A 27,416-nucleotide genomic window follows, 5' to 3' on the forward strand; every position below is an offset into this window, starting at 1 on the left:
TTTTCACGCCGGCGTCAGCACTTAGTCTCAAAATCGGAGAATCTAGCCCCCTATCTCCGAGAGTTTTTTTCCAACAATTTCACTATCACTGACGTCAAGCTCACTGGCCTATAATTAGCCGGGTTATCATAGAATAGTAGAATTTACAGTGCAGGAGGCCATTCGGCCCATCAAGTCTGCATCGGCCCTTACAAAGAGCACCCTACTGAAGCCCATATGTTTACCCTATTCCCGTAAGCTCCACTTAACATTTTTTTGGACACTAAGGGCAATTTAGCATGGCCGATCCACCTAACCTGCACATCTTTGGACTGTGGGAGGAAACCTGGTGGCCACCCTTCTTAAATAACGGGACAAGATTGGCTATCCTCCAATCCTCTGGGATCTCACCGGTGGTCAACGAGGAAACAAAGATTTCTGTTAGAGGCCCAACGATTTAATCTCTCGTCTCCCTCAGCAATCTGGGATAGATGCCATCTGGCCCTGGGGATTTGTCTACCTTAATGCTTTTTAACCCACCTAACATTTCCTCCCTCGTAATAACGACCTGTTCTAAGAATTACTACCTCCCTCTGAGACACCACCAATCAACATGTCCCTCTTCTTTGTGAATACTGATGCAAAATACTCATTAAGGATCTCACCGACTTCCTTTGGTTCTACGCATAATTTTCCTTTGTCCTCGAGTGGACCAACTTTTTCTCTAGCTACCCTCTTGTTCCTAATGTACATATAAAATACCTTGGGATTCTCCTTAATCGTCTGCCAAGGAGATTTTGTGACCCTTTTTTGCCCTCCAAACTCCCTGCTTGAGCTTTCTACTTTACTAGCATTTTTCAAGTGCTTCATCTGTTTTTAGTTGCCTAGACCTCATGTATGCATCCTTTCTGTTTGATTAGTCTCGCAATTCCCTGGTAATCCACGGTTCCTGAATCCTGCCTTTTCTTTTCATCGGCATATGCCTGTTCTGCACTCTCATCAACTGCTCCTCAAGACTCCCCACATGCCAAATAAAAGTAAATTACTGCAGATGCTGGAATCTGAAACGAATGAGAAAATCTCAGCAGGTCTGGCAGCATCTGTAGGGAGAGAAAAGAGCTAACGTTTCGAGTCCGATGAGTCGACGGCAGTCATCAGACCCGAAACGCTAGCTCATTTCTCTCCCTGCAGATGCTGCCAGACTTGCTGAGATTTTCTCTTTCGCCCCACATGCCAAATGTGGGTTTAGCCTCAGCCTCTCCCACAGCTTCCAAATCCTGCCTAATCTGGTTGTAGTTTGCCTTACCTAATTAGCACCTTAACCCTAGGACAACACTCGTTCTTTTCCATGAGTATCCGAAAGCTTACAGAAATGTGGTCACTGTTCGTCACACGTTCCCCCACTGCAACCGTGATGACCCGGCCGGGCCCATTCCCTCGTACTAGGTCGGACTATCCACAGATCGTTCCAAAAAACCTTCCTGGACACACTTAACAAATTCCTCACAATCCAGACCCCTAGCCCCAAGGGATTTCCAGTCAATATGCCGAAAATTAGTTTCCCACTAAACAACCCTTTTATTTCTACATTTATCCAGAATCTGCTGACGTATTTGTTCAACTTCCCGTGGGCTGTTGGGAGGCCTGTAGTACACCTCCATCAGTGACTGCTCCCTTCCTGTTTCTGAGTTCTACCCAGTGCCTTACTGAATTCTTCCAAGGTGTCCTCCCTCTGAACAGCTGTAATATGTTCCCTAACCAGTATTACAACTCCACTTTCTCGCCTATAACACCTATTTCCCAGTATATTTAGCTGCCATCCTGTCCCTTTTTTAACCAAGTCTCCGTTACCGCAACCACATCCAAGTTCCACGCATGAATAAAGGCTCCAAGTTCATGTCTTACCTGTTCTACTCCGTGCATTGAAGCAGATAAACACCAGATCCACTGAGTTCAACCTCCCCCAGCTTGCCCTTCCTCTTAGCCAGCCTGGTCCCATGCTCATCCCAAGTCTTTGCACTCGCTAGCTTACTGTTCTGATTCCCACCCCCCTGCTACATTAGTTTATATCCATCAATCCTCCCGCTCCTTGAAAAATCAACATCTAGGTGTCTCAATTTGTTTCTATTCGAACTATGGGGAGGTGGCACAACAGTTAGCTCGATGGCCAGCTTGTGATTCAGGATAAACAAAGCGCGGCTTTGATTCCTGTTCCAGCTGAGGTAGACTCTGGGACCTGGCTCCGTGCTCTGTCCCCGAGAATGGAAGGTAATGACAACCCACTTCTGACACAAACTGCCAAGAAAGCGGCTTGGGATGAAGCCTCAGCAGACAATAGCCCCCTTCGGGCACAGCATAAATCAGTGAATGAATTAATGTATGACACTTTATTGCAGGCAAATATCTTGATGCATCTGCAATACAATACAGCTGTTACTGTCAATCAAATCCTAAATAATGTTACTGCACACAAAAACAGCAGGTACCAAATACAAGATTTTATTACAGTTCAGAAATGATTAAAAAACACATTACATATATTGATATATCAATACAAAAAAAAAAGCGGACTTTTCAAAAAGCATTAAATTATAATTGCATCACCGAACAGCAGGCTGGGTCATAAGTCAATCAAGTTAAATTTAAAATTGAGAAAGTTCATCCAGATAAATTAGGTTGGCATAATTACAATTCATTTGATGAACAAGTATAAAATGTCTGACTAAAGTATATCTTGAGATTTTATATACAGTATTGTAACTTGCCTATTTTGCAATCTGAGCAGCAATTCTGCTTATTATAAGCACAACACAATTTAAAATCTCCAAAAGAAGCATCCCAGTTTGTAAAAAGAAACGGTAGTGTTACAACAGAGGAACATTTGAGGTAAAACCATGCATTTTTTGCTGTTTAAACCACAAGGGAGCCAGCCACCGATCTTGTCAATTAGCAAATGATTAGCAATAGAGAAACCTAATATCTTCACAAGTGAAAAGGAGAAAGCATTTAAGTGTGGATAAAGTAATATCCTGCAGCATGAGAGATTCTGGTACCTCTCTGGGCAAGAAAACGGATTCTACTTTCCACATATCAAATCAGGCAGAATATATCAACATTCCTTGAATATGAGCTAACCTGATATAGCCCCCTGGTTGATACATACAATGATTTAAGCCTTCAAAATTATGGGTTTTGGTAGAAAAAACAAATTTATACAGAATAAAATTACAAAGATATATAGTACATCCTGATCAAGCTGAATGACACCAATATTAACTGGAGTTCCATGGGAAGTTTTAGCAGCAGGGATGATTATTACACTTAAAATTTGGGAAATCTGATTTATCGCCCACCCATAGTCTGCTTTCGAGTTGTGCCCATTTGAAGAATTTTATATTTAAGCCCAAATCGATAGTGCTAGTCTCTTCAATAGCAACCATAAAAGCAGTCATGCACTGGTTTCCTCAGGTCTTAATTCTAATTATTCCAGAAACAACAGAGCTAAGACCCACACCTTGGAGGCTACTCAAATTACAAAGTGAGGTCTTAGATGAAGGGAAAGTACCTGACATAATGTGGAGATCTAGTCATACATTTTGATATTAGCATAGTCAAACATATTTTTAAAATTTCAAGGTGATATCCCTCCTGTTTCCCATTCTTTATTGGTTGACCCTGGTCAATACCAATTATGACTATGGGGCAGAGTATCAACCCAAAGTTAGACTTCATTACTGTTGTCCTGACTCAACCATGAGAAAGTACACTAGTTGCAGGGATAATTTGTCTATTTTCATTCCCTCTCAGTGATTTACTCTGTTCGCCAATTGGCACATCATTTCAGAATTGCAGGTGAATTCATAAATAGTGGGAGGGGTGGCAGTAAAGAGGGAGAGCATTTTAATAATCAAAGCAACAGAGTGCTGGCATCACAATGTGTTGCACTGAACATTGTGACAACCATTAGGCTTTTATAAATTAAAGATATTCTTTGAACAGTTATCCTTTGTTAGAGTAAATAAACATAAAAACATAGTTTAATGTAGCACTCATTAATCCATCAACAGAATAACCTTTCGATTTAAAAACCATATTTCATGATGGTTATTTTGACAATGTTGGGATAATACAGGATGTCCTCACATTAACGTTGATTTCCAATTAATACCCTGCACGCGCACTGCGTTGCTGCTGATTCGTGGTACGATCGCCGTCTGCCTGGACATTCCCATCCAAGTCCTATGTAGTTCCCTCCCTTCACCATCTTGGATGTCTTGAATTGTTGTGGTATTATTTAATTTTACCCATAAAATTTATCCATAACGAGCCAAAAAGAGCCAGTGATTATGAAGTGCTTTCTGCTGAGAAAAGACAGAGAAAACAAGTTACACCAGGTGAAATTATAAACATTGAAACTGGTAAATGTGCAGTGGATATCAATGGAGCTTTTGACTGACCAGAAAGAACAATTAAAAACACTGATAAAATGAGAGGTTGGTAACCTAACAACTCCTTTGGCTGCTGTTTGATTAGGTTAAGTAGAAATAATCAGATGGACATGGAAAAACTATTTAAATTGAACATCAAACTCAACAACACATGCCTCTTAATTTAATGCGTATTCAGCAAAAGTTTGTTGGATGATCTTAAGACTGGTAAAAGTTCAAACATGGAACCATTTAATGCTAGGCGAGTGGCTTGCAAGATATAAAAAAAACTGCTAACTTGCATTACATTGTCCTAGGTGGGGAAGTTGCCAGTACCGATGAAGCAGCTGAATCAAAATATTAAGTGAAATCATTGAGGGTGGATGCACTCCTAAACAGCATTTAATGATGATGAGACTTGTTTATCCTGGAAAAGGATGCCTTCCAGAATATACATATCAACAAAGACTATATGAGGCTTTAAAGCAGCAAAGGATTTTGTGGCATTGCTGCTTGGTGGAAATGCAGGTGATTTTAAAGCAAAGCTGATTCTTGTGTCATCAGTTCCAAACACCCAAGGCAAATGAAGGATTATCCAAGAACAAGATACCTCGTGTGTAGGGCAAGCAAGAAGGCATGGATAACCCAAGCAATGAGGTCTGGTTTATATCCTACTTTTGTTCACCCATAAAGAACTATTGTTCATCAAATAATCTTGCCAACAAAGCATTTCTCCCCCAGGACAATAGCCCTGGCCGTCCTACAGCTCTTGATGACTACAGTGATGTCACGGTGATCTTCATACCACATAACACCACCTCCATTTTTTAGCCTATAGATCAAGAGGTGATTGGCTTCAAGGCCTATTACCACAGAAGAACATTTGGGCAAGCCATCAGGGAATCTGACGGTGATGATAGTCTGACCCTAAAGGAATTTTGGAAGAATTATAACATTGTTAAGGACATTGTGTGGCATGGAGTGAGGTTACCTCATCCAATGTATGTGGAACCTATTAGGAAAATTCAAGAGATGATTGTAGAAATTGACAAGCAAATTGGAGTGGTTGAGTTGAACACTTAGGATGTTGCAGGATTGTTTGCACCCCCCCTCCTCCCCCATTCAAAGGGTGTCTCTACAGAGAATGTAAAGATAAAGGGAATAAAATAATAAAGGCTGTAGAGGTGGTGAAGACCATAAGACGTGGGAGCAGAATTAGGACACTCAGCCCATCAAGCCTACTCCACCATTCAATCATGGCTGAAATGTGTGTCATCTTTTTTCTCCTGCCTTTTCCCCATAACCCCACATCCCCTGATTAATCAAGAACCTATCTATCTGTCTCAAACACACTCAGTGATTTGGCCTCCACAGCCTTCTGCGGCAAAGAATTCCACAGATTCACCACCCTCTGGCTGAAGAAATTCCTCCTCATCAGTTTAAAAGGATCGTCCCTTTAGTCTGAGATTGTGCCTTCTGGTTCGAATTTTTACTACTAGGGGAAACATCCTGCCACGTTTACTCTTTAGCTCAAGATCACTTGGTGATGCCTTGAAAAAACTTGAAGAGGCGATGGCCATCTTTGATGAAGATCCTGACAGTGTGGTTCAAGAGTGGATAGAAACATTAACAATGCAGTCTACTGTTAATGGAGATTCACAGAGAAAGGAAAAATGAAAAGCCTGTCGGAGTTCAAAAAATGTGAACAAGGACAGAAATGGGTACGATTAACCATAGGTGGTCAACTGCTACAATGTATACATGCCTTGGTAGTGATTGGACAATGTAGTATTAACAGCAATTGGATAATATAATCACACGTACTCACTTGGAATGTAATGAAGTAATCTAGTCTTGGAGACAGACATAACTGGGCCGAAATAACAGAGCACCATTGGGTAACCTGCTGACTGGTGCAATCACTATCTGTATATCAGTATAAACCTAATACTTTTGGAGTTTTTCAGGAAACCTGTGCTCCATCTTGATTGGGTACGAGTTCCCGAGCATGTGCCAGAACCAGTTTAAACAAAGAAACCAAGACCCGCTTGGTCCTTACGCAATCGCTTTATCAAAGCCTACTGCAAAGAACCTTTCAACGGATGCTGCAAATAATCCTTATATCATTCCAAAAATCCTTTCAATAGCCCTCAAAAATATCTTCCCAACTTTACTGTCATTCCATTATGTGAAACAAGGCTTCACCGCTTGGTGAAAACCCAAATTTAAGTTTTCTAAGCTTTCGTATGTTATTGGATTTGTTTATTGTCACGTGTACCGAGGTACAGTGAAAAGTATTTTTCTGCGAGCAGCTCAACAGATCATTAAATACATGGGAAGAAAAGAAAATACATAATAGGGCAACACAACATATACAATGTAACTACATAAGCACTGGCATCGGATGAAGCATACAGGGTGTAGTGTTAATGAGGTCAGTCCATAAGAGGGTCATTTAGGAGTCTGGTGATAGTGGGGAAGAAGCTGTTTTTGAGTCTGTTCGTGCGTGTTCTCAGGCTTCTGTATCTCCTGCCCGATGGAAGAAGTTGGAAGAGTGAGTAAGCCGGGTGGGAGGGATCTTTGATTATGCTGCCCGCTTTCCCCAGGCAGCGGGAGGTGTAGATGGAGTCAGTGGATGGGAGGCAGGTTTGTGTGATGGACTGGGCGGAGTTCACAACTCTCTGAAGTTTCTTGCGGTCCTCGGCCGAACAGTTGCCATACCAAGCTGTGATGCAGCCCGATAGGATGCTTTCTATGGTGCATCTGTAAAAGTTGGCAAGGGTTAATGTGGACATGCTGAATTTCCTTAGTTTCCTGAGGAAGTATAGGCGCTGTTGTGCTTTCTTGGTGGTAGCGTCAATGTGGGTGGACCAGGACAGATTTCTGGAGATGTGCACCCCTAGGAATTTGAAACTGCTAACCATCTCCACATCGGCTCCGTTGATGCTGACAGGGGTGTGTACAGTACTTTGCTTCCTGAAGTCAATGACCAGCTCTTTAGTTTTGCTGGCATTGAGGGAGAGATTGTTGTTGCTACACCACTCCACTAGGTTCTCCCGCCTGTATTCTGACTCGTCGTTATTCGAGATCCGGCCCACTATGGTCACATCGTCAGCAAACTTGTAGATGGAGTTGGGACCAAGTTTTGCCACGCAGTCGTGTGTGTACAGGGAGTAGAGTAGGGGGCTAAGTACACAGCCTTGCGGGGCGCCGGTGTTGAGGACTATTGTGGAGGAGGAGTTGTTGTTCATTCTTACTGATTGTGGTCTGTTGGTCAGAAAATCGAGGATCCAGTTGCAGAGTGGGGAGTTGCAGGTTATGATAAATTTATTGATATTTTCTGCATTTTCTTAACTTGAAAATGTTGATGTGCATGTTAGTAAGGGAATGCATATTACATCACATCTATTTTTGCATAACGTGTTTTCTGGGAACCAACTAACAACGTCAAACAAGGACTTCCTGCAGGGTAAATATTTTTCCAAACAAAGTGCAGCCATTTAGTGGAGTCAATTTTCAGATAACAAGAAAAGGTTCCAATGATTTTATGCCTTTCAGGTTTTTAAAAACCTAATCATGTTAACACAGGAAACTAAAAAAACATTTAGAACAAAAATACCCAATATAAAAATGGCAAAGCAATGCATATAATAGTTGAATAGATTTCCATTTGCAGTAAAGCTACTCTGGTGTCTCTGTAAAGAAAATCTTCAATCTAGTAAAAAGGGAAAATGCCACAGATTTGATTTGATTGGATAGGCAACCTATGCCTGCATAAAATATTTTATTCCAATGTCACAAACTGACTAAGTTTTAGGTTATTTATTGAAAAATGCTTTGTGTAGTGATGGGAGTGTAAAAAATAGTTTTAGTTCCCAATTTTTAATCATCACATTGTTTGCCCTGAAGTTTTTATAGCAAATGAAAAAAATGCTTACAGTACATTCACAGAAAATAATCCGTAAATCTTTAAATATTTTTCATAATGTGTTTTTCATCTATTAAAATATTTACTAAAGGCTAGTTTAAGCCAACACGTTATTTTCGCAATTAATTTTCCCAAAAACTATACTTCACCAGATCTGCCAACACTTGATACTATTTTTTTTCACCTGTACAAATCCACATTACAAATTCTTGATGATGTACAATAAAAATGGATTGCAGTTGTTTTCACAATTTGCCAAGAGATATCAGCTGCGTGTCTTCACAAGACCCCATTACTTTTCTTTTGGTTCCATAAGCAGGTTTTGCCCAGTGGTCAGCAAGATGAGCCATAACTGGACACTGAAGGTTCTGCATTTTATCATGTTACAATATTGTCCCAGTGCAGCATAATTACATACACCATTGTAGTTTAAGGGCCTGGCACATTTAGGTTCACGTGGGACTCAGTACAGTACCACCCACACAGTGATGTAAGTGAGCCCATGACCCGCACCCAGGATCAGTTGAATGTTGGACAGAGAAGTGTGAAGCAGCAAGCATGGCGACAGCTCAGGGCTTGTTAACTTTTACTGCATCTTTGTCAAGAGTCAATAAAAACTTGCAGTTAACCCAAGTATGAAGACTGCTTCAGACCTATCAAATTGCAATAGTCTAAAACAATCATTCTGCAAGTTTTGATCTGGAATAAAAAGATAATTTAAAAGCAATAAATATTAATTGAGCATAATACAATTAAACCCTACAATGATTTTATTTAAAAACCGTTAAGTATCTAATCTTGGAAATGTACTGAGCACGGGGAACTAGTAAAGGAACTTGTACTGAATAGTTCAGTCTTTAAAACAGCAGATAAAATGGGCAGCCAGCCACCATGCAAAGTTTAAAAATCAATTTTGGAAGAAAATATTCTGAAGGTTAAGTGATTGAATGATATTGTTCTAAAATATGATACAAATCTGAAGCTCAAAATAAAAAACTCTAGAGCATAGAATAACTTAGAGTGTAGAATTTTCAAGTGGAAACCAATCATGACTTCCATCAGGTCTAACATCAGCCATACTTCCTACTCTGAATCACTCCTGTTGGAATTGGATATTTAATTTTTTTTAAAAATCATTCATGGGATGTGAGCGTCACTGGCTGGGTCAGCATTTATTGACCATCCCTAATTAACCTAAAACCGAATAGCTAGGCCATTTCAGAGGGTAGCTAAGTGTCAACCACATTGCTGTGGGTCACAAGTCACATGTAGGCAAGACCAGGCAAGGATGGCAGATTTCCTTCCCTGAAGTGCACGAGTGAACCAGATGTTTTTTTAAAATAACTGACAATGGTTTCATGGTCATCATTACAGTTTTAATTCCAGATTTTTATTGATGTTGAGATAAGTGCATCAGGCTTGGCTGTGATGGCATATCAAATGGCCTGCCAACCTATTCTGCCTCAATTCTCGCATGCACTTGAGCAAGAACAATATTAATATGTGCGCAACTGTATTCTACTGAGACTTAGCAAAGAGAACAGGAGGTACAGTATATCAAATTTCTGGACTGTGGTAGTCACATGGCAATTGGTAAGATGAATGATTCGCAGGAATGTACATTGCAGGCAATTAAAATTTTCAACTTTTTCTTCCAGGAATTGGATGGCATTGACCAAATTGCAACTTGGGTAATCTGCATGGGAGGGAAAGTGTCATCAAAATCGATCAAGTTAAATATTTCCCAATAAGATCTAACTTCTGAAGATAGAAATGATAGACATGAATTGTGACACTGGCACTGTGTTGTTTTAAATGGCAAGACTAAAAAGAAATAGTAGATTTTGCTAATTCCTATTACTTATATATGAACTAGTCCCATCTAATTTACTATATTTAACTTTGTCAAAATTCATAAAATATATGTAAAATTCATAAAATATATTTAGCAATTTTGAAATAAGTTCTCGATCATCACCAAAAAAATCTAGCATTTAAACATGCAGCGCTGTGAGGTAAAATTATGTTCATTCCATCCGATAAGTCACACATAAAGGAGCTTCACCTTTATCAGGTGGCAATGCTACTGTGTCACCTGTAGCTTCAGAAATCTCTTTATTTTCACTGGCGTTGTCGTCGGTTTCCTTTTTAATAGGATCTTCAAGGTTTTTCACATCACACACAAAGACATCAATTGGTCCTTCAGTACTTTTTATATGAACTTGGATAGTTTCCTATACAAACAGAAAAAGCTTTTTTTTTTAAAAAAAGAATTCTGAAAAGAAATGAAGTGCAAATGTTGATGAAATACAGAGAATGTGCATAAGTAGTTTCCACTTTATGCACATTCAGGAATCTGGGTGCAAATTGCACTTGAAATTATGCTGGTTTTCTAAAATGAAGTCATGGTTCAAGTTTACCTGAATTGCAAATGTAAAATCCTCAATGAAGCAGGACAACAGACGGCAATTCTTTTCCCCACCACCCAATATTGAAAAATATAAGTATAAAAGTGGTAATCTGCCACAATTTTATAGGCATGACAAAAAATATGTACTGAATAAAGGGCATGATTTACTGACCTCGTCACGCCCGATTTAGTGTTGTGGCATGGCCAAAGTGCCCAGGTGCCAGGTGGAGAGCCAGGGTGCCAACCTGCCCTGTCGCTGACCACCCAGGGGCCTCCAATGACCTGGTGACTCCGCCCTCCAGTTACCATTCCATCTAGTCCACATTTGTGTGGACCAGTACTAATCGGCGCCGAGCTGGGGTCTCCTTGAGGAAGCCAATACATTCCGGGAGCCGATTAGATATAGCGGCAGCACAGTTTTCCTTTTTTTTTTTAGCGTCACCACAGTTAAGTGGGCTCTTACACCCATTTAACTGTACAAGGCTGGGTCCCGCCCACAACATCTCTAGGCCTGGTTAGCTCGTGAGGCGTATTGTTTTTGTGTGAGTGTGTGTGTGTGTGTGTGTATGTATGTCTGGTGGGGGGGAGGGGGTTGCTGACAAAGATGTGGTTGCTGTGGTACAGCGAAAAAAGGAGTGGTGATGGTGGGCATCCGAGGGTGGGTCTGGAAGGTCGCGTGACATGGGTCGGGAGCTGGCCCAAGAAAGGGTATGGTTGGCTGGTAGGGGAGGGGGCGGGGTGTCCCCGATCAGGTTGGTCACATGGAACATGAGGGGGCTGAATGGGCCAGATAAACGGTCGTATGTGTTTGCTTCAAGGTGTACGTGGCCTTTTTGCAAGAAACACACTTCAAGATCGGGCATCAGATCAGGCTAAGGAAAGGGTGGCGAGGGCAAGTCTTTCATTCGGATTCGACATGAAGACGCAGGGGGTTGCAGCGTTGTTAAATAAACGTTTGAGGTGGAGAACATTGTGGTAGATTTGGGAGGGAGGTTTGTGATGGTAAGTGGGAAGCTGGAGAGGATGCCGGTGGTTTTGGTAAATGTTTATGCCCCAAACTGGCAGTTTATGAGGTGGGTGCTGGGGAAGATCCCGGACTGGACTCGCACCAGTTGATCATGGGAGGGGACTTGAACACAGTTACTGAACCAAGTTCAAACTTGTCGATCTGAGGTTGGGGAGGGTGTCGGCAATGGCGAAGGAGCGGGAGGTTTTCATGGAGCGCATGGGTGGGGGTGGATCCATGTAGGTTTGAGAGGCCGAGGGCAAAGGAGTTCCCATACTTCTCCCATGTGCACAGGGTATCTCTCGGATTGATTTCTTCGTGGTGGACAAGACGCTGCTGGCGGGGGTCGTCGACTCGGGGTACTCGCTGATTGTTGTTTCAGACTACACACCGCACTGGGTGGACTTGCAAGTGGACCGGCAGGAGGCGGCGGCGGGGTGGGGCAGCGCCCACAATGGAGACTGGATGTAGGGTTGTTAGTAGATGTGGTGTGGCAGCGGGTACCGGCCGCCTTCCAGAGCTATGTGGAACTGAATGAAACAGGTGAGGTCTCAGCTGCCACGCTATGGGAGGCGCTCAAGGCAGTGGTTAGGGAGATGTTCACATCAATCCAGGCGCATAGGGAAAAGGTGGTGCGAGCAGAGATGACAAGGTTGATGGACGAAATTCTGTGGGTGGACTGGAGGCTTTGCAGTGTATGAGTATGGGGAGAAGGCGAGTAGAATGCTGGCCCACTAACTCAGAAGGAGTAGCCAGTGAGGGAGATTGGAAAGGTGAAGGACAGGAGGGGAAGGGTGGTACTGGACCCGGTGGGGGTGAATGGGGTATTCGAGGAGTTGTACAGGAAGATTATGAATCATTGAATTTACATTGCAGAATCGGAGGCCCTGGCCAGGGGTCGGGGATGCGGCGGTTCCTGGATGAGTTGGAGTTCCCCAAGGTGGAGGAGGACCTGGTGGAGGGGCTGGGGGCCCCCATTGGACTGGTGAGGTGATGGAGGGCATGGGGACAATGCAGGTAGTGAAGGCCCTGGATGGGTTCCCTGTAGAATTTTATAAGAAGTTTTGGGGGGGTCCTTGGGCCGCTTCTGGTGAGGGTACATAATGAGCAAGGGAAAAGGGGGAAATCTATCGCAGGCATCTATATCCCGAATATTAAAATTAAGATCCGGGGCAGTGTGGGTCCTGTCGCCCGATATCGCTATTAAATGTGGATGCTATGTTGTTGGCAAAGTCCTGGCGAATTGAGGACTGTGTGCTGGGGGTGATAGGGGAAGATCAGACGGGGTTTGTAAAGGGGAGGCAACAGATGCCGATTGTTAGGAGACTACTAAACGTGATAACGATACCCCAAGAGGGACAGGACGTGGAGGTGGCAGTGGACGCAGAGAAGACTTTTGATCGGGTGGAATGGGAGTACCTGTGGGAAGTGTTAGGACCGTTCGGGTTCGGGCAGGGGTTTTTGGACAGGGTACAATTGTTGTATGGGGCATCGGTAGCCAGCGTGCTGACTAATCGGGTGAGCTCGGGGTACTTCGGGCTATACTGTGAGACAAGGCAGAGGTGCCCACTCTCCCTGCTGATTTTTGCCTCGGCAATAGAGCCATTGGCAATGGCGCTTAGAGCGTTATGGAGCTGGAAAGGGACTGTGCGGGGGTTGAGCACAGGGTTTCACTATATGCAAATGATCTGCTGCTTTATATCTCAGACTGGGAGGTATCGAGGGAATTCTGAGTATTCTGGAGGAGTTTGGCTGGTTTTCCGGATACAAGATAAACATGCATACAAAATGATCAGGGGGTTGGATAGGGTGGACAGTGAGAGCCTTCTCCCGCGGATGGAAATGGCTGGCACGAGGGGACATAGCTTTAAATTGAGGGGTAATAGATATAGGACAGAGGTCAGAGGTAGGTTCTTTACGCAAAGAGTAGTGAGGCCGTGGAATGCCCTACCTGCTACAGTAGTGAACTCGCCAACATTGAGGGCATTTAAAAGTTTATTGGATAAACATATGGATGATAATGGTATAGTGTAGGTTAGATGGCTTTTGTTTCGGTGCAACATCGTGGGCCGAAGGGCCTGTACTGCGCTGTATTGTTCTATGTTCTATGCTAAATTGCCCGTTAATATCCAAAAGATTAGGTGGGGTTACGAAGTTGCGTGGATAGGGTGGAGGTGTGGGATGAGGTAGAGTGCTCTTTCCAAGGGCCAGTGCAGATTTGATGGGTCGAATGGCCTCCTTCTGCACTGTAAACTCTATGATTCTATGATGGGAAGAGTGAGGTGTTCCCATTCAAGGTGGTGGGGGCAAGTTTCAGATATCTGGCTATTCAGGTAGTGCGGGGATGAGAGCAGCTGCACAAGGGAAACTTGCTGCGGTTGGTGGAACGGATGAGGGGGGATTTTAAGAGGTGGAATGGGGGGGAAGCAAAGTGGCGCAGTGGGTTAGCAATGTGGCCTCACGGCGCCGAGGTCCCAGGTTCGATTCTGGCTCTGGGTCACTGTCCGTGTGGAGTTTGCACATTCTCCCCGTGTTTGCGTGGGTTTCGCCCCCACAACCCAAAAATGTGCAAGCTAGGTGGATTGGCCGCGTTAAATTGTCCCTTAATTGGAAAAAATGAATTGGGTACTCTAAATTTATTTTTTAAAAGGTGGAATGTGCTGCCACTATCTCTGGCAGGACAGATGCAGACAGTGAAAATGACAGTGCTGCCAAGGCTCTTTCTTGTCTTTCAGAACCTCCGATCATCGTCCCAAAAATCAGTCTCAAGAAAGTCAATACTTTGAACTCGGGGTTTGTGGGGGCGGGGAAAACTCCACGAGTTAAGACAGTACTGTTGGAACGTGGGTGGGGGGCGTTGGCCTTGCCAAACATAAAGATTTATTATTGGGGAGCAAACATTGCTGTGGTGAGGAAGTGGATAGTTGGGGAGGAATCGATGTGGGGGCGGATGAAGGCGGCCTCTTGCAGGGGTACCAATTTAGAGGCACTGTTGACAGCACCTTTGCCGTTCTCGCCAGCCAAGTACCCAACGAGCCCAGTGGTGGCAGCAGCATCTGATGTTTGAAAGTGCCTTGGTGTGGGCACCAATTTGCGACAAACACAGATTTGCACCGGGCGGCGGGGGTGTGTGTGTTTGACGTGAGGTTTCAGGGGTGGCGACAAGCAGGGATCAAGCGGTTGGGGACCTGTTTGTGGCGGGCAGCTTTGCAAGTTTAGAGGACTTGGAGGAGGAATGTGAGCTGCTCAGTGGGAACAGGTTTAAATGCTTACAGGTTCGAGATTTTGTAAGGAAGCAAGTGCCACCGTTTCCAGGTTTGCCGTCCTTGGGATTACAGGATAAGGTGCTATTCAGGGATGGAGTGGATGAGCATGTCCATGATCTACAAAGAGCTAATGAACTGGGAGGGAGTCCTAATAGGGGAAGTCAAACGGAAACGGAAATGAGAAGAGGAACTGGGCGGGGGGGGGGGGGGGGGGGGGGGGGGGGGGGTCGTGTGAGGGAGAGAGAAACGGAGGCCGAGTTGTGGGAGGAAGCTCTGAGGAGGGTGAATGCATCGTCGTGGGTGAGTCTCAGCCTTATCCAGTTTAAGGTAGCTTCATAGGGCGTACATAATGGTGGCCAGGATCAGCAGGTTCTTTGAGGGAGTAGAGGACAGGTGTTTTTTGGGCATGTCCAAAATTGAAGTGATTCTGGCAGGGGTTCGTCGACTCATAGAACATAGAAAATACAGCACAGAACAGGCCCTTCGGCCCACGATGTTGTGCCGAACCTTTGTCCTAGATTAATCATAGATTATCATTGAATTTAGTGCAGAAGGAGGCCATTCGGCCCTTTGAGTCTGCACCGGCTCTTGGAAAGAGCACCCTACCCAAACTCAACACCTCCACCCAACACCAAGGGCAATTTGGACATTAAGGGCAATTTATCATTGGCCAATTCACCTAACCCGCACATCTTTGGACTGTGGGAGGAAACCAGAGCACCCGGAGGAAACCCACGCAGACACGGGGAGGACGTGCAGACTCCGCACAGACAATGACCCAAGCCGGAATCAAACCTGGGACCATGGAGCTGTGAAGCAATTGTGCTATCCACAATGCTACCGTGCTGCCCTTAAGAACAAATAAATCTACACTATATCATTTTACCGTAATCCATGTACCTATCCAATAGCTGCTTGAAGGTCCCTAATGTTTCCGACTCAACTACTTCCACAGGCAGTGCATTCCATGCCCCTACTACTCTCTGGGTAAAGAACCTACCTCTGCTATCCCTCCTATATCTTCCACCTTTCACCTTAAATTTATGTCCCCTTGTACTGGTGTGCTCCACCCGGGAAAAAGTCTCTGACTGTCTACTCTATCTATTCCCCTGATCATCTTATAAACCTCTATCAAGTCGCCCCTCATCCTTCTCCGCTCTAATGAGAAAAGGCCTAGCACCCTCAACCTTTCCTCGTAAGACCTACTCTCCATTCCAGGCAACATCCTGGTAAATCTTCTTTGCACCTTTTCCAGAGCTTCCACATCCTTCCTAAAATGAGGCGACCAGAACTGTACACAGTACTCCAAATGTGGCCTTACCAAAATTTTGTACAGCTGCATCATCACCTCACGGCTCTTAAATTCAATCCCTCTGTTAATGAACGCGAGCACACCATAGGCCTTCTTCACAGCTCTATCCACTTGAGTGGCAACTTTCAAAGATGTATGAACATAGACCCCAAGATCTCTCTGTTCCTCCACATTGCCAAGAACTCTACCGTTAACCCTGTATTCCGCATTCATATTTGTCCTTCCAAAATGGACAACCTCACACTTTTCAGGGTTAAACTCCATCTGCCACTTCTCAGCCCAGCTCTGCATCCTATCTATGTCTCTTTGCAGCCGAAAACAGCCCTCCTTACTATCCACAACTCCACCAATCTTTGTATCGTCTGCAAATTTACTGACCCACCCTTCAACTCCCTCATCCAAGTCATTAATGAAAATCACAAACAGCAGAGGACCCAGAACTGATCCCTGCGGTACGCCACTGGTAACTGGGATCCAGGCTGAATATTTGCCATCCACCACCACTCTCTGACTTCTATCGGTTAGCCAGTTTGTTATCCAACTGGCCAAATTTCCCACTATCCCATGCCTCCTTACTTTCTGCATAAGCCTACCATGGGGAACTTTATCAAATGCCTTACTAAAATCCATGTACACTACATCCACTGCTTTACCTTCATCCACATGCTTGGTCACCTCCTCAAAGAATTCAATAAGATTGGTAAGGCAAGACCTACCCCTCACAAATCCGTGCTGACTATCCCTAATCAAGCAGTGTCTTTCCAGATGCTCAGAAATCCTATCCTTCAGTACCCTTTCCATTACTTTGCCTACCACCGAAGTAAGACTAACTGGCCTGTAATTCCCAGGGTTATCCCTAGTTCCTTTTTTGAACAGGGGCACGACATTCACCACTCTCCAATCCCCTGGTACCACCCCTGTTGACAGTGAGGATGAAAAGATAATTGCCAACGGCTCTGCAATTTCATCTCTTGCTTCCCATGGAATCCTTGGATATATCACGTCAGGCCCGGGGGACTTGTCTATCCTCAAGTTTTTCAAAATGCCCAACACATCTCCCTTCCTAACAAGTATTTCCTCGAGCTTACCAATCTGTTTCACACTGTCCTCTCCAACAATATCGCCCCTCTCATTTGTAAATACAGAAGAAAAGTACTCATTCAAGACCTCTCCTATCTCTTCAGACTCAATACACAATCTCCCGCTACTGTCCTTGATTGGACCTACCCTCGCTCTAGTCATTCTCATATTTCTCACATATGTGTAAAAGGCCTTGGGGTTTTCCTTGATCCTACCCGCCAAAGATTGTTCATGCCCTCTCTTAGCTCTCCTAATCCATTTCTTCAGTTCCCTCCTGGCTATCTTGTATCCCTCCAATGCCCTGTCTGAACCTTGTTTCCTCAGCCTTACATAAGTCACCTTTTTCCTCTTAACAAGACATTCAACCTCTCTTGTCAACCATGGTTCCCTCACTCGACCATCTCTTCCCTGCCTGACAGGGACATACATATCAAGGACACGTAGCACCTGTTCCTTGAACAAGTTCCACATTTCACTTGTGTCCTTCCCTGCCAGCCTATGTTCCCAACTTATGCACTTCAATTCTTGTCTGACAACATCGTATTTACCCTTCCCCCAATTGTAAACCTTGCCCTGTTGCACGTACCTATCCCTCTCCATTACTAAAGTGAAAGTCACAGAATTGTGGTCACTATCTCCAAAATGCTCCCCCACTAACAAATCTATCACTTGCCCTGGTTCATTACCCAGTACTAAATCCAATATTGCCCCTCCTCTGGTCGGACAATCTACATACTGTGTTAGAAAAGCTTCCTGGACACACTGCACAAACACCACCCCATCCAAACTATTTGATCTAAAGAGTTTCCACTCAATATTTGGGAAGTTAAAGTCGCCCATGACTACTACCCTATGACTTCTGCACCTTTCCAAAATCTGTTTCCCAATCTGTTCCTCCACATCTCTGCTACTATTGGGGGGCCTATAGAAAACTCCTAACAAGGTGACTGCTCCTTTCCTATTTCTGACTTCAACCCATACTACCTCAATAGGGGGATACTCCTCGAACTGCCTTTCTGCAGCTGTTATACTATCTCTAATTAATAATGCCACCCCCCCACCTCTTTTACCACCCTCCCTAATCTTATTGAAACATCCATAACCAGGGACCTCCAACAACCATTTCTGCCCCTCTTCTATCCAAGTTTCCGTGATGGCCACCACATCGTAGTCCCAAGTACCGATCCATGCCTTAAGTTCACCCACCTTATTCCTAATGCTTCTTGCGTTGAAGTATACACACTTCAACCCATCTCCGTGCCTGCAAATACTCTCCTTTGTCAGTGTTCCCTTCCCCACTGCCTCATTACATGCTTTGGCGTCCTAAATATCGGCTACCTTAGTTGCTGGACTACAAATCCGGTTCCCATTCCCCTGCCAAATTAGTTTAAACCCTCCCGAAGAGTACTAGCAAACCTCCCTCCCAGGATATTGGTGCCCCTCTGGTTCAGATGCAACCCGTCCTGCTTGTACAGGTCCTTTCCCCAGAATGCGCTCCAATTATCCAAATACCTGAAGTCCTCCCTCCTACACCATTCCTGCAGCCACGTGTTCAACTGCACTCTCTCCCTATTCCTAGCCTCGCTATCACGTGGCACCGGCAACAAACCAGAGATGACAACTCTGTCTGTTCTGGCTTTCAACTTCCAGCCTAACTCCCTAAACTTGTTTATTACCTCGACACCCCTTTTCCTACCTATGTCGTTGGTACCAATGTGCACCACGACTTCTGGCTGCTCACCCTCCCCCTTAAGGATCCTGAAGACACGATCCGAGACATCCCTGGCCCTGGCACCCGGGAGGCAACATACCTTCCGGGAGTCTCGCTCGCGACCACAGAATCTCCTATCTATTCCCCTAACCATTGAATCTCCTACAACTATTGCTTTTCTATTCTCCCCCCTTCCCTTCCGAGCCCCAGAGCCAGACTCCGTGCCAGAGACCTGACCGCTAGGGCCTTCCCCCGGTAGGTCATCCCCCCCAACAGCATCCAAAACGGTATACTTGTTTTGAAGGGGAACGGCCACGAGGGATCCCTGCACTGTCTGCCTGTTTGTTTTTTTCCCCCCTGACTGTAACCCAGCTATTCTTGTCCTGTACCTTGGGTGTGGTTACCTCCCTGTAACTCTTCTCAATCACCCCCTCTGCCTCCCGGATGATCCGAAGTTTATCCAGCTTCAGCTCCAGTTCCCTAACACGGTCTTTAAAGTTGGGTGCACTTCCCGCAGGTATAGTCAGTGGGGACACCGGTGGTATCCCTCACCACCCACATCCTACAGGAGGAGCATGTAACTGGCCTAGCCTCCATCCCCTCTTACCTTACAGAATATAGCTGCTGTGTGGACTAACTAGATCTCCGCCCTCCGACTCTGCTCCCAGTCAGCTACACTTCCTGTAAACTCCTGGCTCTCTTTGCACTCTTTGCGGAAATGTCGGAAACAAAATGAAAGGAGCACCTTACTCCCTCCTCACCTAACTCCCTCGGTCACCAAACTCTCACTATCGCACTCAAAAAGCACCAAATTCAGCACTCAGTGCAAAACCGACTCCTCCCCAACTATCCACTTCCTCACCACAGCAATATTTGCTACCCAATAATAAATCATTATGTTTGGCAAGGGCAACGCCCCCATCTTAAGCCGTGGAGTTTCCCCGCCCACACGAGGTGTTGAGGATGAAGGTGGCCCCTAGTCCAGAAGTAGGATATTTGGAATGCCGGAAGACCCGGGAGTCCAGGGGGTGAGAGAGGCCGATGTTCTGGCCTTTGCTTCCTGCTCGCCCGGAGATGGATTTTGCTGAAGTGGAGGGACTCAGAGCCACCAAAACCGGGAGTGGGGTGGTGAGAGACCTGCTGGAGTTCCTATGGGTGGAGAAAATAAAGTTTGTCTTAAGAGGGTCGGTTGATGGGTTTGCCCGGAGGTGGAAATCATTCATCGACTTCTTCTAGGAAAATTGAGGCGTAGGGGGGAATAAAGGGGCTAAAATTGGAAGGCAGGTCGGGAGGAATGGAATGGCAGTTATTTATTTACAATTATGTTCCTGTTTGCTCTTGCTCTTGTGTTTAATGCCTTAATGAAAATATTTTTAAAAAGATCTTGTGAGGCTAGCGGCCTTTGGGATTCCCACAGGAGGCCTCAACCAGCACTTAACAGCCACCTCCCGTTCCAACTCCGGCGGGACAAGCCAGTAGATCACACCCTAAGTGTGGGTGAATACCACGTGGATCACCCCCAAAATGCCAACAGGAAACACCCCCGCAAAACCTGCCCAAAATGACATGTAGAAATGTTTTGGTTAAATCATGTTCAAAGTGTCTAGCCTGCCAGCTGTGGCGAACCTGATTTTACATCACTTGGAAAATAATTTCAAAAAACTATATTGGAACATTTATTAGTTTCATTGCATACTGGTCACTTTCTTAATAATAATAATCTTGATTATGTCACAAGTAGGCTTACATTGACACTGCAATGTTACTGTGAAAATCCCCTAGTCGCCACACCACGACGCCTGTTCGAATACACTGAATTCAGAACGTCCAATTCACCTAACAGTACGTCTTTCGGGGATTGTGGGAGGAAACCCACGCAGACACGGGGAGAACGTGCAGACTCCGCACAAACAGCGACTCAAGCCAGGGACCGAACTTGGGAGCCTGGTGCTGTGAAGCACCAGTGCGCTATCGTGCCGGAAATTAAATATGTTTTAATATTTTAAAAGTTTTAACCTGCCCATTAGTGCTTTAGCACCAAACAAAAAGCTTAATTTGACCAGCTTTCTAAAACAGTTGGAAATAGGCTCAATTGACAGACATTTGGGTGTGTTCATTATTTCAATGGGTGGGGGTTTGTGTGGGTGGGACTAGCTTCCAGCACAAGTTTATTTTTAAAAACCATGTAAAGATTGTGAAAAGTTATGATACACTTGACATAACCTGCTCTTAAAATTCTTCTATCTCTTAAGCTGTTTTGGCTAATTTCAGGATCAGAAACGCTGGGTCGGCATTTCAAACCGGCTGACTTAAGTTGTCAGTTGCCATTTAAAAAGAAAAATGTCAAAGTCAGCATCACATTTATGAAATATCCCTACAATGTCTTATAACTAACCACAGAAAAATATGAACTGGATCAGGAAATTCTAGTTAAGTTTGCATTATCATCTGCCTGTGATTTCATTCGTTTAAAGTGCTCCCTTGGCAGTCCACAAAGCTGGCTGCTCTCTTCCATTACAGCTCTGGTAAATCTGAATGGTCGGGATGAAATCCTCAGGCATTCCCATTGATGGCTAAAATCTACACTGAGCTGAGCCAAACAGACCAAAATGTTCAATCATAGATATGAGCTTCGCCGTAAAGAACGGGACTGACGACAAATGGTGACATCTTTACTTTTTTTATTCGTAACCCTGGAGAAAATATATCTGAATAAGGTCCTTTTTAATCCATTCTAACTCCAAGCAGTTTCAATAATAAACTAGCAGCTTGCACTGTACATTTTAGTGCTGCAACGAAGCTAGTAAAGCTCATGTTTGACTGATTCTGCCCCTCATGTAACTATTAGTTCAAGAGTAGCAATTCCCCAATACAAGTCAATGGAAATTCTTGCCAGGGACCTTCTAGCTCTGAACATTCTTTCTTGCTCTACAGTTGCCCACCAATGAACATCTTGGAGCAGGGTGTAAGAGCACTTTCTCCCTCCCTCACTTGTACAACCTTGTCATGACCTCGAGGAAGCCAGACAATGCTAATCTTGAGATTCAAATTTGCATCCTCCAATTGAAGTTGCAGCTACTGGTTTCTACATACTGAAAACAAAACACATTTCCATTCTAGACACCCGCATCCGCTCATCAACATATCTGAATTCCAATTTCATAAGAGTACTCAATATTTAGGACCACTATTAATTAATGAAAAAAAATCCTATTCCCTGGGCTTCATATCCCTATACATTTGAAAAGTCAATGTTGGCAGTTTGCTCCAAAACCAGTCAATGTTTCTCTTAGCCAGCTGATAATATATGCAGGACAGCAGTCAGTAGTGACGCATCATTTTAAGATGCTAATTCAACAATTAGCTCACAAATGCAGTCAGATATCTCCAGGTCATCAGATATACTAGAAATAAACAGTTAACTTGCATTTTACCTTTTTAGGAATAGGTACTTCCAACTTGGTTTCTTGGGGAGCTTTGATTGCAATCACAATCTGTTCTTCGAAGGCTTGCAGGCTGCGTATGTCCTGGTAAGTTACATATGCTAGCGTATTCATTTGTTAAGTTAAACTGATTGCAATATATGGAAAATTCAGGGACTTTGATGATACACTGATGTGTATGTATTTTGAAATTCTATGTTAAAGCACATATTCAAATCTTCTATTGAGGCAAATTCAAGTTTCATCATGGGCAGAAATACTGTGGCTGTTCGAAATCTAAAATAAAAATAGCAAATGCTGGAAAAATGCAAACGTCTGGTAACATCTGTCAAGAGAAAAATAGAATTAACGTTCCAGCATTTTTTGTTCCTTTTTCAAGTTTCATTATACTAGCTTAATGCAGGTTTACCCCAAAACAATGAATTAATACAAGAGGATTTAAGGGTAATTTTAGAGACACTGAGACAACAGTGGTTAACACTGCTGCCTCACAGCGCCAGGGACCCATGTTTGATTCGGTCTCAAGTGACTGTGCGGAGATTGCACATTCTCCTTGTGCATGCGTGGGTTTCCTCCCAGATGCTTCAGTTTCCTCCCAGAGTCCAAAGATGTGCAGGTTAGGTGGATTGGCCATGCCAAATTGCCCCTTAGTGTCCAAAGGTTAGGTGAGGTTACGGCTTTACATGGGAGTGGGCCTAGGTGGGGTGTTGTTTCAGAGGGTAGGTACAGACTTGATGGGCCAAATGGCCTCCTTCTGCACTGTAGGGATTCACATCACCATTTTAGTGGAATTGCTCTCGCCAAGATGAGGACTGCACCTTATGAATAAATTTCCCCATGGCCTCACTCCACTCCCACAAGTCAACTCACATTCTCCATTCAACCATGTCCAAGCCACGAGATGGCCCCCTGACCCACTTCAACATCAGTGCAAAGTCTTCAGTCATAACTGTTGTCAATTTTATTGAGAGGCCAAGCCATAGCTTAGTGTGGGGAATAGAAAATGCCATGCTGATGCAATAGGGGTCTCTTTCAACTTTGGGAATTCTCCCCCAATCTTGCTTCTTCACTCCTCATAATGAAAAGGCCTCATCAAAACCCATATTTCACATTTGCTTACCTTTTTGCTTTCCCTTCTTTTAACTGCACTAATGGAAAGAATAAGTATACTTTGCTATAGTTTGTGCTAATGGAACAGTCAGTAAACACTCCTAGATATGGTATAATGCAGTCAGATACAGTGAAGGTGTCCAATAATGCGCCTTAGTTTGAATGTCCAGAATGGATTACATAACATTTTCCATTTCTTACACCAGCATTCCTGCGGCCTATCATTTCTGTGCCACATTAGAGTACTGTTCTGTCGACACATTGCAACAAGAAATGAATGAAGATTTCAAATTAATTTCCTAATCTTTACTTCTAAGGAAGAGACTTCCATCCCATGAGCGTGGGCTGAATATTAAACCAGCGTCAATGGTGAAAAGGCCAATTCCATTCTCTAATGATGAGCTCCATCTATTTCATATCTGACCCAATATGCAGTGTAATAGTGCCCCCAAAATAGACAGACTTTATTAGAACAATATCATCCTTGTGCTAGCTTCCACACCAATTACAACCTCCCCCTCCAGCACTTGTCACTCGAGTTGACTGGAACAGTACAAGAGTTGCTAACAGTCAAGATAGGAACACATTAGCTGATACAACAGCACTACAAGGTTTCTTTCTCACCCATCCCCAAAAGCCTACACAGAAGTACAGTCACAAAGTCAATCCTACTTGTGGTACTATTCAGAGAAGCGGTGGCTACCCGAAACTCACTCCTTAGATGTCTTACCCCAAATGTATAAGAAAATATGCACAGTAAACATTAGGAGTTGCAATTCTTACATTGGTACTTGACCTATAGGTTACCATGCCCGTCCACCCACCAAATCTTTAAACATTCCTGCAATCCAAACCAAGGGCAAAATCACATTCTCAGATTTTAGATATTTCTCATTACCAGCTACAAGGGAGTCATGAGTTATGAAGGGGCAGGCAGCAAAGTGAAGTCAAGGCCACAATCAGATCAGCCAGTTACAGTTGAGAGCATGTTTTAACCTGGCCAATTATCTAGGTAGATACAAAACAGCAATTGGAACATACCAGGTTCTATCACAAGATTCTCCTTGCTTCGAAAAGCAGACTAATTCTACACTCTTAGCAGACTAGCAGAGCCTCAAAAAACAGGATAAAGGAACAGTATGAAGCCGCTAATCATACACTTCGCTACCCTCTTTATTAAATAACATAATGAAGACACTATTCACTTTCTCTTTAGACATAAATTAAACTTTAAAAAAGCTCATATTCTACACTATTAAACAGGTCACAGCTTTTATACTAACCTTATTTCTCAGCTGGTTGGTGCAATGTTGATACACAGAACTGTCCTGCTGGCTGGTTAGTGGATATTTGACTCTTGAGCCATGAAGCCCAGTCATTGAGTATCCCTGGCTACAAATTGTCCAAAGACGTCCACGACTGTCTATCATTTCAAAGGTGTTGGGTACAGCTGTCCATCAAACCAGAGTATCCCTGGCTACAAACTGTCCAATGACATTAATGACCGTCTATCATTTCAAAGGTGTTAGGTACAGCTGTCCATCAAACCCACCAAGTATCTCCAGAAAAAACAAAAGATGCCCATTTCCTTGTCAATAATGACTAGATCGCTAATCTTGGCAATGGCAATAAGTACGATTGAATTAAATGCTTCTAATCAAATATGACACCATGCTGCATTTTGTCCACTTTGTCCTTGTGAAGATTACTGTAGCAAACTTATCCAATGTGCTTATGGTTTCTTCTTTTGAGAAATAACTTGGGGTGTCTGTGGGATTCAAATCTTTCATGCATTTTCTAGCCATAAAGGATCTTAATCGGATATTTATTATAGACAAAAACTACATTTGTCACACCCATTACCCTGAGTCTTCAACTGCATTATCTAAACAAAGTAAAGAATTTCAAAACTTTCAACAAAAAAAGCAGGCATGCAGAAACAGCTTCCTTAAGAACCAAAAGGATATCTTGCATTTTCTTTGTCTTCCGTTAGTGTGTACAACTGATGAGCACAGTCTTTGATTAATTCATCTAATGAATTCTCCACTGCTGTCAGGTCTGCCAGTTCTTTTCTCAGTTTTCGAGACTGAGCTTCATATCCTAGTCTCTCCTCTGGGTTCTTGCCTCTAAAATCAGAGAAAATATAATTCCATTTAGAAGAGGAGCATTTATGTCATCAACCATGAACAGCAGCATCTCTAGGAGGAAGGAAAACAAATGGGCTAATTGCAGTTATCTCAAGTTAAATAGCTTTTGAAACTCAATGTCCAAGCTCAAATGGCCGTGGCGATATGAGATAAAGGCAAGATATTCGATTCCTTTGCATTGCAATAGCTGAACAACATTTTTAAACTTACCTCCAGCTCGCACCTCTCACAAACTCTTCCACTCACTGCCTCCCTCCCACTTACCTCCCCGACCCTTTCCCTTGCCATCACCCTCCTGCAAACCTTCACGGTGAACAAGGGCTCAGGAGAGAAACAGAGTGAGAAGAGCCGTGAGTGGGAAAGTTGGTGAGGAAAGTAACAAACCAGAGTGTCTGGGAAAGGGCCACAGGGAAGACTTAAGTTCTGATGGAATTTTGGGCTCCAGGAACTGACGAGTGAATTTTAACTGTAATTCCACCTGATTAATCATGTCAGGCCTGGCTCTCACTCTTTAATTTCCTGTTGCGGAGAGGGGGAAAGAGAAAGAGAGAGAGCCAGAGTCTACCAGTTCTTTGCTTGTGGGCTAGAGTGGCAGTAAACTTCATTTAACTCCCGTCGCTTGTCAATGGGATTTCCAATTGAAACCACCCATGCCGCTTCAAAATCTGTTGGCAGGGCTGTGCTGCAAGCAGGAAAAAGTGACTCCTGACGACCAGAGAATTCCGGTCAGTATTAAGAACTGCCTTAGTGCATGGAACACAGCTAAAGCTAGTATCCTAACAACTTCCAGTTAGCGCTGAAGATAAAATAAAATCAAGAAATGCTGGACAACTCAGTAGGTCTGGCCCATCTGTTGAGAGGGAAACAAAGTTAACATTTTGCTTCCAATATGACTCTTTGGAACTGTTGTGATTTGGTGCGGAGGGGTGATTCTGAAAGCGAAATAGCCACATCTGATCCAGGGTGGGATCATTACAATGACACCACAACCAAAGTGACTCTGAATTTATTCGATGAATGCTTCACAGCGGATACCCAAGACAATGACAATAATGATTTCAAAAAGCTTAGACCGCAGTTCTTGGTATATTTTTACAATTCATTCATTCAATAAACTGTGCAACACTATTTTAATATGAATTACTAGTTTATTATTTTCAATCTCAAAATTTCGACCACCCACAATGGCAGTTGACATTTTATTCTCTGTAGTAGCCGACTCTAGTCTTCTCAAAAGAATTTTGGAGGCTTCAAATGTTGACTAATACATCACAATTTACAGTATTGTTGCAGCTGACCAAAGTCTGGTCAGAGGTAGTGTTTAAGGAGTGTCTTAAAGGAAGAAAGCAAGGTAGAAAGGCAAAAGATTTAGAGGGGCAATTCCAGAGCTCAGGGTTTAGGCCTTGGGTCCCGAGTAAAATATTGAAATTATGAAGTGTATATGCACTTCACTGTCTGTAACATAGGAATGTATGGTAACGACATTTGCCGATGACACCAAGATAGGTAGGAAATCAAGTTGTCAAGAGGAGGAAGAGAGTCTGCAGGTGATATAGACAGGTTAAGTGAGTTGGCAAAGATCTGGAAAAGGCAGTAT

The 27,416-nt window shown here is 43.7% G+C and overlaps 1 protein-coding gene across 5 annotated transcripts in view; it reads right to left on the reverse strand.

The window, feature by feature from the left end:
- Window positions 1–2,457: 2,457 nt before the first annotated feature.
- The window catches only part of e2f6 (E2F transcription factor 6), a 34,785-nt gene continuing 9,826 nt past the window's right edge, over window positions 2,458–27,416 (reverse strand). Inside the window, exons 3-6 of one of the 5 annotated variants that reach the window (XM_072498725.1) lie at window positions 25,640–25,798; window positions 22,554–22,668; window positions 10,430–10,568; window positions 2,458–4,337 (exon numbers count right to left, since the gene is read on the reverse strand). In XM_072498725.1, coding sequence (XP_072354826.1) covers window positions 4,324–4,337; window positions 10,430–10,568; window positions 22,554–22,668; window positions 25,640–25,798 — 427 coding nt within the window. In that variant the 3' untranslated portion in view covers window positions 2,458–4,323. Of the gene's footprint in view, window positions 4,341–8,380; window positions 9,034–10,399; window positions 10,569–22,553; window positions 22,669–25,639; window positions 25,799–27,416 lie in introns of those variants that run through there. The other 4 variants (XM_072498724.1, XM_072498723.1, XM_072498722.1 and 1 more) reach the window with 4 other exon arrangements.

The sequence above is a fragment of the Scyliorhinus torazame genome, chromosome 4 (genome assembly GCF_047496885.1).
Source record: "Scyliorhinus torazame isolate Kashiwa2021f chromosome 4, sScyTor2.1, whole genome shotgun sequence".
Classification (NCBI taxonomy): domain Eukaryota; kingdom Metazoa; phylum Chordata; class Chondrichthyes; order Carcharhiniformes; family Scyliorhinidae; genus Scyliorhinus; species Scyliorhinus torazame.